This window comes from Catharus ustulatus, chromosome 6, assembly GCF_009819885.2.
Source record: "Catharus ustulatus isolate bCatUst1 chromosome 6, bCatUst1.pri.v2, whole genome shotgun sequence".
Lineage (NCBI taxonomy): Eukaryota > Metazoa > Chordata > Aves > Passeriformes > Turdidae > Catharus > Catharus ustulatus.
The window spans coordinates 39545340-39560971 of NC_046226.1; the positions used below are offsets into that span (position 1 = coordinate 39545340).

Sequence of the window (15632 nt, forward strand, 5' to 3'; positions counted from 1 at the left end):
TCTGTCAGTGGTACAAACTCCATAACAGCTCCTTGTTGGGCCTGTTGTCATTCTGTGTTAACCATTGTCCCAAAACATGACAAATGTCAAAGGAAGGAACATGAAAGTAAAGTTCCAGGGGAGACTGGTTGTCTTTTGAAGAAGCTGTGTGTCCAGGGTGGGCATTTGCTTCATGAAGCTGGGGGGAGGAGGGTATCCTCACAGTTACACATGGACAAGGCTGGGTGAGCATGTGCTGAAACCACCATCACAAACCACACACATTGCAAGAGACCTTGTCCTCATTGTTAACCAATGCTCTCCTTTTTTCCAGTTCAGTCACGGAGCCTCCTTTTCTATGATGAGGGTGCTGGCTCCTTAGAAGAGAGCTATAGCTCCTTCCTAACCATGGACCATCCTGAGGGGTGGGAGGCCAAAAAAAGGCAGTCTGAGGAGGGAAGGCCTCATCTGGCCAGGACACATGAGACGGCTAAATATTTGAGCAAAACGCAGGAGGGTCCTGACCAGAACCAAACGGACCCAACTCTCAACCACCTCAAAGAGCAATTCCGTGCGAGGTAAGCAGGTGGGACCACCTTCTGAGCCCAAAACACAGCATGGTGTCTGGGGGAAAGCAGCAGGCGTGTCTGTCCTCTCTGCTGCAAGCTAAGGATAGCTGAGCTGCCTGGGACAGGCAGTCAGCTAAGAGCAGTGGCTGGAGGAGGCCAGTGCTGGTAGGGAGCGCATAAGAACAAGATCATTTTCTAGAGCAAAAGTTTGTCCATAAAGCAGTGTCCCACTTGCATAAAGATGTGGAGTGCTACATGACTCACGTGGTCCCAGGTTTGTGTTCCATTTAGTGCCCTGGGGAAGGAGTTCATCCTGGTCAGAGCAAACTAGCTGGGCATACAGAGAGGTGAATTTGCATAGGAAGCTACGATGAACCTTGACTGATGCCTTGTCTTTTCTTTTCCTCAGGGAGACAAGCTCCAGTGAGACAACTGAATTCTTGTAGCAGCTGCTGGACCTCAAGGCCTCATCTGTCTGATTGCAGGATTCCCTCCTCACCAAGCAACTGAGGGGACTTGGCAGGAGAGGACACTGCATTTAGACACCCCTAAACTGGCCTTGGGTTCAGCTCCTCCCCTTTCCCATCATCCCCATTAGTGCTGATCTCTCTGAGGGGAGTCACAGGACTGCCAGAACCAGCAATAAGTGTCTGGAGAAGCCCTGAGACTCCCTTTCCTCTGGCCTTACCTCCTGCTTAAATGAGCACTACCCTATGGATGTGGGCTCACCTTGGAGAGGAGGGAGATCAGGCGAAGCCCACAAACTATTCAGCTCACTCCCCAAAGCCTCCAGACCAAGGGGGCTGTCCCCACATGTGTACCCCTTGGCTACATCAGATGCACCTGAAGGAAAGAGAAAGTGCTGGATTTACTGTCCTGTCTGAGGGTTTCAGAAGTGGGTGATGCTGGTGCTGGAGAGATGGCTCTGGAGAGTTTGAGCTCATTCCTTGCCCTCCATATGTTAGTATATTTCTGTTTCCATTGAGAGAAAGCCTAGTTCTTCCTTGCTCTAGTTTTCTCTTGATGGACATGCCTACGTAACTTCAACACCAACTATCTGCAAAGATCTGCACACAAACGGAGTGGGGGAGAGAGATCCCAGACAGATAAATCACCATAAACATTAGCCAGCAGCTTCTGGGTAACCAGAGCTCTGAAAGAGAGAACAACTTTCCCTCACAATCCACTTCTCCCCATCTTTAGCACCCCTGTTTTGGCAGGGGTGGTATTTTTCTTTCTCTTCCCAGCTTGGGCCCTATTGTGCAGTGCTGACCAGGTCAGTGGTCTTCTCCCTTTCCATTCTACTGGCCTTCTCCTTTGAGAGTGAGTGAGAAAAACACATTCCCATAACCTAACACCCATCCCAGCTCTCCATCCCTGATTCTGCTTCATGTCTAATAGGGTCTTCCTAGGAACCACCAAGGAGAGCTCTACAACACACTGGAGGGCTGTCAGATTAGCCATCATTCCCCTCACATCCTCTGTGTGCACAGTAGTGTTGTGAAAGCCACTGAGGACATACTGGCATTTCTGGAGACGGGTACATCTATCAGGAAAGAGGTGGTATGTTGGAATTGGCCAGGGTCACCAAAGACAGTTTTAGACCTCTTCTTTCTAAATTCTGACAGCAAAGATAGTAAAGTCATACCATACCACCTCTCACGCCAGACTTGCCAAGTTTGGTGTTGAAGTGACATCATCTCAAGTCTATGCCATCCTCTTTAGCACCCAGACACCCATTTCTGACCCTTCCTCCTCTCCAGCAAAAGTCCTGCAAAAAAGCAGAAGTGTGTCCTCACTCTATTCCCTCAGCTGCCATTTGATGGAAGGACAATGTGGGACACGAGTGTCGGAGATCTGGGATGTGGCAGGTTGCCCCATATGTAACACGGGAGTCCCTGTGCACTCTGCCAGGTCTCACAGCAGGCTCCAATTCTGCTTGCTTCTCATCAAGCACCCTGGACTCACTCTGCACTGCCCCAGCCTCTCCTCTTCCCCCAGGCTGGGAGTGGAGAAGGTATCCTGTAGAAGAAGGATGGGATGGCTCTTGTTCAAGGACTGAGAGAGATGAGGGAAGGGCCCTCACATCCTTCTTTTCTCCCTATTGAAAATTGGTTTTGCCCCTCCAAGTTATTTAGGAAAATTTGGACACAGCCGGCTGCAATCGTGCATGCGTGGCCAGTGGGGTGATGAAGAGGAAGGCTTTCAGCGTTGCTCTGCTCTACCCACGGGACCCGCTGGTCACCAGATACCACTGCATTCCCCATCCTCCACCCCAGCACAAAGAACCACTGCCAGGTCCAAGCACACCCTCCTCCACCCCAACACTTCCACTGAGCATGTCCCCATGCCTCCCACTCCCACCGTTGTACAGAGATCAAGAGCAGAACTCGTTTGTACATAATGAAACTTATTTTGTATTATTGCCGATCCCTTAAGATATTGTATTTTGGAGACTCTCAGATCCTATTTTCAGTATTGTATTTTATTAAGAATTAATGCGGGCTTGGCATCTGTGAACTTCTTTCTTGTAGCAGCTCACTTTCCACTTATACTCCAGCAGCTGCTTCTTCCCTCTTAGTTTTTTGTGGTTTTTGTTTTGTTTTGTTTTGTTTTCAAGCCACCTTTTCTCCTCCTTCTATCACTTGCTCTGCATTTGCTTTATGAAGCAAAATAAAAATAAAATAAAAAGATGCAGCATCAGCCCTGAGTTGACAGGTGCTTTCATTGAGGCACGGTTGTCACACCAGCCCACATGCACAGCTCCTCACCTCCTGCTCCCTCTCCCGTTCCCTGGCCATGTGTAAAATCAGTTCAGTACTGGGACTTCATGCTCCATGTCAGGGGCTAGAAGCAAACTTGCATGATTTATTTCCAGCAGCACTGTCATTGTCCTTTCCTTTGCAGTTCTGAAAAAGTCAGAACTATTCTACCTCAGTTCCTTCTCTCCCATAGAAGATCATGGAAGAAAGTATATGAGGAGCAAAGAGCTACTTCAGTGAAGAGGCTATACAAGGGTCTGTACAACAAAGACATAGCTCACAGCATGATGGACCTGTCCTGTCTGAAAAAATACCTAAGTCTTTTCATCAACTGTAAAAACAGCAACTGCACTCAAATGGGCAACAACCTGGGTCCTGGCTCTCTGTCAGCCTGTACCTCTGACAGTCCATTTATATCCACGAAAATTGATAAGTTTTGTCCTGATTTTGTATGAAACATAAAGCAACAGGGGATCTAGAAAACAAATTTTCATTTTCTAGCAAGCTTCAAGTGGGTTCATTAGGATCTGGTCATTAAAGCCACTCCTTGCAGTCAGCCCTCCATGTCTGGAAGTCAGCCCAAGCAGGAGTTCCTTTCAGAGATGCTATAAGGTGTCTTTATCTCCCACGTCTGTCTGGGCTGGTACAGCAGGACTGTCACAGCAGAATGTGAGGCTTAGAGCTTACAGAGGTCTCTTTCTGCAGATTATAGTTTCTCTGTGGAGAGGAATAAAGCTGTTGCCTCACTGTTTTGACTGTTCTGGCCATTGAACAGCCCCTGGGATAGACAGGAACTCTCTCTTCTGAGCCAGGTCTGTATTGCCAAAGGGGAGTTTGATGTGCAATCCATTGCAGGTTAGTCTGACATGGTTTTGCAGACACATGCAGAGCTCCCTTCCCCTCCCCACCCACCAATGCAAGGAATTGCCTGACCTTGCCCTGCAGTTTCTTCCTGGGCCAGAACTAGTTGTGAGTTGAGAATCTGATGTTTTCACTGCAGCATCTCATCCAAAAGCAGCTTCCTAACCCTGCATTCCCCTACTATGGGGTAGGGCTGCTCCCTGCACTCATCAGATTTTATCCAAAGGAAGGGCTCAGCTTGCTTTGCTCAGTCCTATGAAACTTCTCACAGCTCTTTGGGAATTGCCTTCCAGCGAGATTTTGGCCTGCACCCTTCATGCACATTCCAAATCAGGTGCAAGACAGAAGCTCTTAAAAGGATGAGCTCTCAGGCTTTGGCTCCTTTAACTCAGCCAGACCAATCACAACCCTTCCATCAGGAGAAAATTTTCCTTCATCTTGACAAATCCTCCTAATTCTGCAGTCTAACAGATATCTCTGAACTGCTTAAAGCAGGCAAATTTGGATCTTTTGATCCTCGCTATGCCTCCCAAAATGCACCAGCCAATCACACCTACCAATTTGGCTACAGCAACTAATTAGAGCAGATTGAGAGAATTAGCAAAGCAAGAGTCACCCTTTTTACAAGTCACCTTCAGCCTCACTCAGTTGTGTTTGGTCTGCTCAAAGTGCCCCAGCTGAGCTCTGCCACAACAAGTTGGGCTTCTGCCCATTCAGGGTCACATTTCTCAGAAGCCTCTGCACTGTCAATTCATACAAGGCTTGAAAAAAAATGCTAACAGAACATGGACTTTGTTTTTCAGAGACAAATTATTCCTGATTGTTCTGTTACCAGGCCAATTAAAAACAACAAGAAAGAGAATATGCTTAGGTTTTGTGGCTTTCTGCTGCCAAAAGGGTTACTGACAGTGCATGGCAGCAGCCTGGTGGGTATGTTTTGTTTGTCACAGAAGGACACGTGCTGTTAGGGCTTGCAGGAGAGTATCCATGTTCTCCAAGCCTGGCATGATCCCTCTTGGTGCTCCCTTTTGGGAGTGTGCTAGCAGTTGTCTCACATATTCATCATGGGATAAACAGGCTTTGGTCCTGCTACCGGGCAAGAAGCCTGGGCTTTTCGACACCTTCTGGGGAAAATAGGGCAGCTGCACCCCCTCGCACCCCCTCACACCCTCCAGGTGCTGGAGGGCTTGTTAGCAGTGATAGCACGTGGATGGACACTAACATGGCCTGCCTCAACAAATCTGTGTTGATTTTCTAATCTGGTGGCTGAAATGGGGCTTGGAGATGACCAGAGTGGAGGTTCTTGTGCCCAAGGAAGTCAGCTGTACCTTCACAGAGCTTTACTCAGTAGAAATGCTGCTTTCTAGAAAGCTCATGTCCTGCCTATGCCTGCAAAAACAAGGATGAGGTCGGTATGGTAAATACCAATATGCCTTTGCATACACATGTCCACACAGAAGGAAGTTCCTACCCAGGGCACAAGAGAGGCACACTCCTGAGTGTCCCCCACGTTCGCAGGTAAGCACCAGGTAAGCAGGTGACCAGGCTCAGCTGAAGGGTGCCAGGAGGACAGGACTGACCCAATCCTACTGTCCAGCCTCATCATGCTCAGGCAGCATCTGCCTGCTCTTCCCAAGTCCTCAGGATGCTCCAAGTGACGGGTGACCCCATTCATGACAGAAACATGAAACATCCAGCAGAGTCAGGTAGGCCAAGAGAGATGCAGAAGCCTGTGCAATCCATTACATCCCCTCATGCAGGCATATCCTGTGATGTCTCCTCCAGACAATCAAAATCTGGCCCGCCCTGCCTGTGTGACAGCTATACAATCTGACGTGGGTAGAAAGGTAGAAATCCTCTGTTGGCAGCTCCTCCCCACACAGAGGATTTCTGTGGAGCAAGATCAGGCCCCTTGGGAATGCAGGAGGCATCCACTGTCCAGCTCTTCACTCTGACTTGACCAAAGGTGCTATTAGTTCAGGGCTCTGCTGTGCCTGGCTCAGGGGTCTCCTGTGCCTGCAATAAGAGCCTCTGCTTCTCACCCTGAAGCTCCTTTCCTATGGCATTGACACATCCACCAGTGAGAAATGTTCTTCCTTCCTTCCTCCCTGGAAGTCGGAACCCTGCTCTCACCCAACTTCCTGTTTGTATCCATCCCTTACTGGCCATCCACATCCTCAGCCAGGTGGCCACAAACTTCTTTAACCATAAAGGACAAGACAGATGTTTCCCAAAATTCCCTGGGAGCAAGAGGGGAATTCTGCATCCTGTATTCAGCATTCTGCATCCCCTGTAGCCTCTCTGGGCAGCCCATTTTTGTCCTGCCCTGACAGCCCAGCTGGCACAGTTGAAGGCGGCTCCCATAGTACCTGGCAACGGGGGCTCCTTAGGCCAGGAAGAGCCCAGGGCAGAAAGAGAAGCATCTCACTGTGGGTGAGATGGGTACCCTCTGCTTCTCCCTTTCCACAGCCTGCTGCCAGCAGCAGGAGGATATGGAGCGGGGCCATACACCCATGCAGGGAGTAGTGGCAAGCTCCCAGGCAGGTCCCTGTCCCCACAAGTGAGGGTGAAACTGCTTTCCCGAACCAGCTGTGCTTGTGCACAGTGCTGCTGGGGGAGGGCTCACCCATCAGCACTCCAGCTTTCAAGGAGAACAAAACCCCTGTGGGGGCTGGAGGGGCTGAGTCACACAGCGAGGAGGATGTGGGGTTTCCTGCCAGTCACGATTCCGTGGAGGAGTGGGCTTGGGGGCTGCTGTGCCCCAGAGAGAAATAAATCCCCCAGGAGGTGCAGCCAGAGAGAGATATCATTGTGACTTTTAGGGTGAGAAAAAGGTTTGGTAACTTGAACTGGAGCTGCCAGTGGGCTGTGGTTACCAGGAAAAGCCACAGCAGTTCCTCAGTCCCTGCTGCTTCCCAGGTTGGGGTCAAAAGTGGCATGAGAATGTGCTGTTTCCCAGTACCCTGCAGCAGAGGTGCCACAGGGCCACATGGAGGTGATGGAGAGTGCTGGCACAAGGGATGAGATGCTCCTGATTACTCCCAAGGTGATACAACAGTCAGAGCAGGTTAAGGACAGGTTCCTGCTCCCATCATGCCAGACTTTCACGGGAAAACACTGGGATTACAGATGACTGCAATGTGCTCTTTGGCAATACACGGTAATAGAACCTTGCCATGATGCCGGGAATGGCTCTTATTGACACCAAGTTTTAATTTTCCTGGGCCTAGCAGGTAAAGGCACAGCATGTGAAATCTGGGACAGAAGAAATCAGGCACGTGTGGGAGTTTTGTAGGGATCTCTTACCCCAGCTGACATCTGCAGCACCAGGCTGGGCTGAGACTGGGGTCACAAAGTCCAGTCGCAGCTCAGGCAAATAAAATGATGCAACTTTTCTGATGGACGTGGGTAGAGAACAAAAGGTCATTTCTACCCCTAGATGCCACAATTGGAGAAAAATTGACTTGAATAAGGAAAAATCAGGAATAATGTGGCCTCCTTGGTGGCAAGGAGGTGAGTGAGCCAACTGGAAGGACAGAGGCCATTGCATAGCAATACCTCTGCTCAGATGGGTATCGCTGTCCACAGCTGGGGCCCTTGGACAGATGTCATCCCTGTTGGATGATTAGACACAAAAGCAGGAAACTTTGCTCTGCTGGGGCTGCTGCGGTCATGCAGTTTTCCAGGCTACTTGACTTCACCTGACAGCAGGTCTGGTTAAGACAAGTGGCCAAGACCCAGGTCCCTGAGCAGCCCTTGCAGGCAGGTGCTAGCTGGACTGCGGGCAGAGAGGGGCAGCTGAGTTATCAGCCTTTTCTGCCATCCCAGACTCCGAAGAGTTAAGTGCCAGTTTCCTGTGTCTCTAAGGTGACACCAGGCTGCCTGCTGGATGCAGCTCCCCGCAGCCCCCTCCCCACGCACACAGCACACACTCATGCTCACTTTCTGCTTTGTCTTTTGAGAGCTGCTCCAGGCTTTGTGCACAGGCACTTTCCTCACTGCCTACCTTTCCCTGCTGCTCCCGCTCTGCTGCTGCTGCTGGGGACAGTGACGGATGCGCCTGGCTCCAAGGGACCTCGCAGAAGGCAGTCTAAGCTCTTTTTTGCTCACTCGCAAGCATCGCTATCCCTGGACTGTGCTTCTCCAGAGAACGCTGTGTTCCCCACTCCCTCCCCACTGCTCTCACGGAGCCAGCACCTCCGTGGAGCAGCACCAACATCTTCGGGTGTGCGTCAGATATTCCTCCACTTCAGAGCGGCAGGGCAGTAGAGAGAGCAGGAGGCTGAGCTGCTGGCTCTCAGCTACTCAAGCCGACATCAAGAAGCCAATAAACACCACTGCAAAAAGTTGGACACTTTTTTCTCGTGCTTGTGCTCCCTCAGGGAGTTAAGCCTTGCTGGGATTGCCCCAGGGCCCTGGGGAGGCGAAGCGAAGCAGCACTGTGGAACCGTGTGGGATAAGACCAGGCTGCCCAAGAGGTTCTGGGGGCAGAGTGGGACTCTTCGCCGAGAGAGACACCTCAGTCCAGCATGGCTGAAGGTCCTGGGAGCTGGAGAGACTTCTCCCCTGCCAGGAGTGATGGCGAGGTGGCCAGGGGAGCCACAGCAAGCCTCCGGGGAGCAGCAGATACAGAGAGCACTGGGCGAGCACAACGCTTGGGCGTCCGCAGCATGGATCCAGCTTGGGAGGAGATGAGAGGGGCAATGGCCGTGGCAGAGGTGGAGGAGCAGTTCCTGCACTTGGCCATCAGAAAGCAGGTCTCCTACAGGTAGGAACACCTGGGTCCTCAAGTGTAAGGGCTGTGCTGGGGCACTGGAGTGGTCTGTCCCTGAGGCATCTCCCTCCCATGGGGTCAGGGTTTGCTCTTTCCACCAGCCACCACCACATTCCCACCAGAAACCATCTTGGCACAGAGATAAGGCAACCAGTTAGTCCAGTCCCTCCCATTGCATGCAACAGCCCCCTCTGCAGTGGCAGTCTCATTACCATCTTTGCAAATCCCCTTACTTTCCTTCTACCCAACTCTCCCATCCTGGGGCTCTGATGCCTCCTAGGCAGTAGTCTGGGCCTTTTGGGAGTACCTTGCAGCAAGAGGAGATCTGTCCTGGCTTTTGGTGTGACTCTTCTGTTGCAACTCCTGTGCTTACCCACCTCTGCTATTACCAAGCAAAGCTAACAGAGGTGAAAAGTGGTTCTCATAGTTCTCACAGGGGTTATGGGAGCAACTGCTTGGTGATACTCAGGTGAGGTCCCATTCCCAAGTCCAACCACAATGTCCAAAATCCTGCTTGGGTCAGAATCTCCAGGACTTCAACTCTATTCTTCTGTCACAACAAATAAGGTCTGGTGTCTCACCCTGTCCTTTCTTTCGCTTCTATGATTTACTACCCCTCATCTTTGCAGAATGGCTCTCAGGTGTAAGTGAGGAGAAATCCTTTGACTCTGCACCTGCCCAGACTAAACGTGAGCATTGCAGGACTGACCCTGGACTGTAGTGAGAGTCTGGGACTGAGAGGAGGGGAGAAAGCAGGAGCTGCCTTCTTACCATTCTCCAGAGCTGGCTTGGCACAGAGACGTCTGTGTCCTTCTGAGCTCCATGTTACCATGTCATGCCATGCTCAGCAAGTGCCACATAGTTTACAAGCAGGTGGAAAACTGACATGGAAGATCTTGGTGCCATGTCCACTGCCATGGCAGACAGAGGCTGGATAAGCTCTCCTGCCTCTGGTCTGGACCTTGGGGACCCTGGGGTGCAGAACTCTGCCAGGAGAAGATTTTGGGCAAGAGCTGTCAGTCACACTGTCTGCGCTCCCACGTATACAGCAGCCCCTTTTCCCCCCTTGCAAGGGCTTCAGTGCAAGCTGTGAACAAGTTGCTCTCTAATACTGCAGCAATGGGAACTAATAGGAAACCTTATTAGTGCCTGCAGAGCAGGACGGGACCAGAAGCTGACTCATCTCTTGTTATTCATGTGGTGGGTGGCAAGCAGGAGCCGGGGTGGCAGAGACCTCCCCAGATGTCCTGTGTCCATGGGCCTTGCCATGAGCTGGGGCAATGAGCAGCCCTCCTGGTCCTCATTCTGTACCCAGGGCTGCTCACTGAGGCACCAGGCAGAGCTGGGAGGGTCTCTGCCCTGATAGCACAGAGGATGAGGAATTGCTGTACCAAGCAGAGCAGGATTTTTCTCCTCTTAGCTGTCTTCTCCAGATGTGCACAGTGCATTTTTTGAACAGATTACCCAGCTGCAATTTTCCAGCCTCCCCAGGGGAGTAAGGGACCATATTGCAACCTAAATTATCGGTCTGAATTTGTTCCAGAATTATCCAAGGCTGCTAGGGATTTTATACACCCTGCCCACCCTGCCCCAGCCATCCCAAGCAGGTGGCTCAGTTGACATGCTCCAGCCCTTACACAAAGCCCCTCTGTTCTACATAACCCTCACAAGGGGTCTCTTTGCAAGGGACTTTGCCCTGTCTAATGCAGGCTTTGCAGAAAGGAGGATTCTGAGAGGTCGGAGGGAATGCCACAGCAACCTACAGGCCAGCAGCGAAGGAAGAAATGGTGCTTGGGATGAGCTGCTTCCTCTACCCTGTGTTTTGGACGGCCAAGCAAAGGGAAGGAGAAATGAGAGAGAAAGTATCTGAGGGTGGAAATCTGCTTATTCTGTCCTGTGACACCCACGTAGTTTCAGGTCTGGCTGCTTCCTCAGGCGGGTCAGGTGGTGATGGAGCTGTTACCCAGCGGTGGGCTAATCTTCCATCATGTGTCCCTCCTGCAGCATGGGAAGTCCTAGGGCACTGACAGAAATCCCCTTACTGGGCTGTCTAGCTCTGGAGACACTTACCAAATCCTGGCACAGAGTTTGGAGGACGTCTTCCATGGGCTGTGGGCATCACAGTTATCCTCAATGTCAGCTGAAGGTTGGAGGCCAAAGACCCATTGCTGCCAACCTGCCTGCTCCTGCTGGGACCCATTAGTCATCACGAGGGGCAGGCAGCATAAGCTGCTATATAAAGGTTTTGAAATGAGCAGAAATTATATTAATCCCATGGAAATAAAGTTCCTTCCATAAATAGCTGCCACGGTGTATGGAGGCGCTTGGGCGGGTGGAAGAGAGCTCAGCACTCAGGTTATATTTAGGGCTTTGAGTAGCAGTTTCATGCCAAACTTATTAATGATGCTGGCTTGTGCACCAGATTTGCACATTCTGGGACAATTTTCCCAGTAGGGAGGTGCCACTGCAATGCCAGAAGGACCCAATGCCCTCTGTCACCACAGCAAACTCAGAGAAAACACCAGGGTTGTGTGCCTCAATCCCCAGACAGTCACTTCAGCCAAGGCGAGTCCAAAGTCACCTCCTGCTTGCCTTGAGTGTCTCCACCAAGGTTTTGTGGTGGGGCAGGATCATCTCTAGCTCTCAGACTGGCAATAGGGCAAGCTAGAGGCTGGCCAAACTTTGCTATAGGGAAAGCCAGCCTGGAGCCAGAGAGGCCTGGGACAGGTGGTGGCAGGTTACAGCAGCACCCTGCAACCTCTCCTGAGCAGTTGTGGGCTCCGTCTCAATTTCATCATTGCTTTCAGGGTGATGCTTGCCGCAGTAGCCTTTGTCACTGTCACTGCTCCCAGCAACCCAGCCCAGAGGGGTGTTTACCTAGAAAGGAAACCACAAGAGTACAAAAGCTCCTGTGTGAGCTCTCCGCAGGCTCCGTCTATGGGGCGGGGGACGTGCCAGGTGACACACTCGTACCCTTGGGCTCTCAGTCACGTCCGGAGGCAGCGCCCGGACCAGCCCACGCACCAGCGGGCTCCACACAGCCATCTCTGGCAGCGGGAAGACGGGGTCCTGTGTGCTGCTGTGCCCTCCCAGCCAGCTCCCGTCCCCGCTAGGGAGATGCGAGGCACCTCGGCTGTTCAGCGCGGTCCCCGGCTGGCAGATAGAACGCAGCTAATGCAACGCACAGGCTGTTCTGCGCCAGGCAGCTAAATATAACCCGCAGAGTGGAGCAGAGGGGGCTGCTTTGTAATGTAAATAGCAAGGGAGCTTGGTCATAGAGCAGGCAGGCCAGAGGGGAGAGCTTGCAGGAGCTGCTGGAGAGAGGGAGGTAGGAGCCCTGAGGGGCCATGGGGGAGATGGTTGCAACTCTCTGCTGTCTTCCCTTCCTTTTGCCTTCAGATGTGGACTCTGGATGTTTGTGAAGTCCCAGGACAGCCTGGGCAGCGCAGGGGCTGAGGAGGAAGGAAAGGAGAGCCTCCACTGTCAGCAGGAAGAAAAGGACAGAGAGGGGATCTCCTTCCTCCAAGTCCTGCCTGCTGGCCTTTTAATCGTGTTAGCCCTGCTCTGCAGAGCAGCATAATCAAATTTCCATTCATTTCCAGCAAGCCAAGCCCGCTTCACTCTGACAGAGACATCTGTCTCTGCATCCCTCTGTGCAGCAGGGGAGAGGAGATGAGTGGCACGGCCAGAGGGAAGTGCTAGAAATGAGCAGTTGGCTCCTCACAGACTTTGGTTGGGGGTGACAAGCATCTCACTATCCCTCGCCCTGACTCTTTCTAGAACCAGGGACAAGCTCTGCTGGGCCCCACAGGCTGTAGTGCATGGCACAGGGGAGGGATGGATTTGGAGTGGCATGATTCTGTGCTTGGAGCACAGTGCTAGCATGTGTTCACTCTCATTCTGGATCTCATTCTGGATGTTCCTACATGCAAGGCAGTGGTGAACTGGATATGGGACTGTGTGTAACAAGAGATTAAAAACATGCAAAGAAGCAACTCTGGAGAAGCACTGAAGTTTGTGGGCTGTGTAGCAGCATACCTGCAGCATGCCAGAGAGGGATGGTATAATGCAGCCCCAAGCTCCATCTTAAACCAGACATACTCCCTGGTTTAAATTGACCCAAGACCCTGCTGCTGCCAGAGGGGATGCTCCTGCCCTTCCCCCTGCTCTGGTTTCTCCACATCAGGCAAACCAGGTCAGCTCTCTAAGGCAGCAGAACACAGCCTCCCTCCCCTGTTTGTCCCCACAATCAGAGCCTCAGCCTTGCATGTGGCATAGGTGTGCAGGGGGACCATGGGGCGGGACTCCCTGAGTAGACCAGCAGGGAGGTTGTTAGAGGCACTAACAGTATTAAGGGCAATGCCAACCTGCATCCAAACACTGCTGGGTGGGGAGAGCAGGGATCCCTGAACTAAGAGCTATCCCTTCCCCTGACCACTCCCTCCCTTACCTGATCCCTGTTCACAATGAATCCTACAGGCAGGTATCCTGCTGAGTTTGGCTGAAGCAGACAGTTTAATTCTTTCAGTACCAGGGTGCTGCACAAACTAGCATGAAGACAAGGGTGCCAGGTCACACTAACATCCAGCACAGTGATCCACAGTGATCCTGTGCTGCTACAGAGAAGCCTGTGCAGTAGGGTCTGTCTCCTCTTGGTCTCCTGATCAAGAACAGCCAGGACTGGGATTTCTAGGGGTTCCTCCACAGTTTTGCACCAAGCCCAGGGGACAGAACTGTGAAAGGACACATGGACACAGCACACAGAGGATGGTGAAGGACCCAGGGCAGGGTGTGTTACTTCTCCAATAGCTCCACTAAGTCCCAGTACTCCTGATGCTCCTGGGTAATAGAACTAGACATCAACACCACGAGACAAGAGTATGCAACATGAAAGAGAAATGTCTGCAGGCAGGGAGAAAATGCAACTAACCCATCATGGTATGCAAAGCAGCAGGGATGACGAACCCTTTCCGCAATAACAAAACTCTCCCCTCCCTGATCTGTGAGCTGGAGTTAGGCATCCAGGACCTGCCTTTTCCTCTCTCTGCACAGTAATTAATGCAGTGGGTTGTGTTCAGTTTCAGAGCTTGCCTGGTGAGATCAAGGTCTGTCAATGTGTTTTTTTTTCCTTTTGATGATGGAGTTTAAAGCAAGACCATGTGCCCCTTTAGAAATGCCATCTGTGCAGGCTGCCAGGACTAGCTTTGCTTGCTTGCTTTTCTCTGGCCCATAGAAGCTGACCACAGACCCTCTTGGTGATCTGAAACTTTCCTGGAGGCAGAGCACACCAAATAGCATCTGTTTGTAAAGAGTTGGGGTTTTTGGAGGTGGGGACAGGCCAGGCCTGCAGGCTTAGGCTGTGTTGTCCCATACTGGGGGATGGATGATGAATGTCAGGCTGTTTCTCCATTCTTTGGAGGCTGACCAGGAGCCTCCTAGAGGTTTTTCACACATTCCTCGTTTACCAAAGCATTTTTTCAATGAACTCCAGTGCAGATTGAGCAGATGCTGGAGGTTGATTTCAGACTTGCCACACCAGGAGGACATATACACCCAGGAGTGGTGAGTGCTGTGGTGCCCTGCAGGGTAAGGATGTGCACGGCCTAGGGTGGGTGGCAGGACAACCCCACTGCCATGGCTTGATGTGCATGGTGGTGCTGGGGCAGTTTTGGGAGACGGGACTGTCTCAAGTCTGGGGGCATTCGAAGAACCACCCAGCAAGGGAGGTGCGGCTCCTCGGCGTGCAGCCCAGCGTGCCAGGACGTGCTCCTGCTTGCCGAGGGTGCGCACGAGGCTTCACTGGAGACGACCCAGCAGAGGCGGTGGCCAGAGCTTTGGGAAGAAGGCTGCGCAGCCGGCTACGATGACACCCCTCACACCGCCCTCACACTTCCAGGAAGTGCAGAGGAACCAGGTGGAGGGTGCAAACAAAGCCGGTGCCTCGGCCAGGCGGCGGAGCACTGCCAGGGACCTGCCCTCGGGATGACTCCGGAAAGCGGCTGCCGAGGGAGGAAGAGCGAGAGTGAACCCCGGGCTGGCTGAGCGCACCAGCTCATGCTGCGGCAGATGTGGCGGCATCGCTCCTGGGACGTTCCCCAGAGCCCTCCGGGGGACGTAGATATAAGGTACCCACCGAGCTGGGCTCTGCCACCTTCCTCTTATTGTTGGGTGGTTAAGGTGCTGTGGCGGGCACTGACAGCCCATGATTCGGGGACTGGGGGAAAGGCTTCCTGTGCTCGCCCAGCGCTTTGCCCGCAATCTCCTCCTCTTCTCTTAGTGCCTGGGCTTGCGCAGCACAACCTCCCAGCCAGGATGTCAGAGGGCCGCGCGAGCGCTTTCGACGCCAAGCCCGTGAGCACAGCGGGCCAGCCAGGTTCTGCCTGACCTGTCGGCTTCTGGGAAGCCGGCAAGAGTGTCCCCATCCCCACCAGCCCTCCTGGAAACGGTGTTTGAGGCTGCCAGTGGGACGTGCCCCAGGGCGTTAAGGATCGGCAGGTGCACCGTGCAGGACCCTGTCCTGGCAGCCCCCGCAGCCCTGGCTTTCAGCCTGGCTCCGCACCCTGGGGAAGCGGGGAAGCTGCCACTGCGGCCGGCACATTTTCCATGCAAAGGAGGGCTGGGAGAGCTGCTCTTTGCCAGGACTGGCAGCCATGGCGAGCAGGCCAGACCCTGCCCCTGCCGCTGCCC

General features: G+C 52.6%; 2 protein-coding genes across 5 annotated transcripts in view; both read left to right on the forward strand.

The window, feature by feature from the left end:
* CREB3L1 (cAMP responsive element binding protein 3 like 1) overlaps nt 1–3251 on the forward strand; it is a 64445-nt gene extending 61194 nt beyond the window's left edge. For all 4 annotated transcript variants that reach the window (XM_033063149.1, XM_033063146.1, XM_033063148.1 and 1 more), the window contains 2 exons: nt 314–557; nt 958–3251. In XM_033063149.1, coding sequence (XP_032919040.1) covers nt 314–557; nt 958–994 — 281 coding nt within the window. In that variant the 3' untranslated portion in view covers nt 995–3251. The remainder of the gene's footprint in view (nt 1–313; nt 558–957) is intronic.
* A 4887-nt stretch (nt 3252–8138) lies between these two features.
* DGKZ (diacylglycerol kinase zeta) overlaps nt 8139–15632 on the forward strand; it is a 53544-nt gene continuing 46050 nt past the window's right edge. The window contains exon 1 of the mRNA XM_033062321.2: nt 8139–8939. Coding sequence (XP_032918212.1) covers nt 8701–8939 — 239 coding nt within the window. The 5' untranslated portion in view covers nt 8139–8700. The remainder of the gene's footprint in view (nt 8940–15632) is intronic.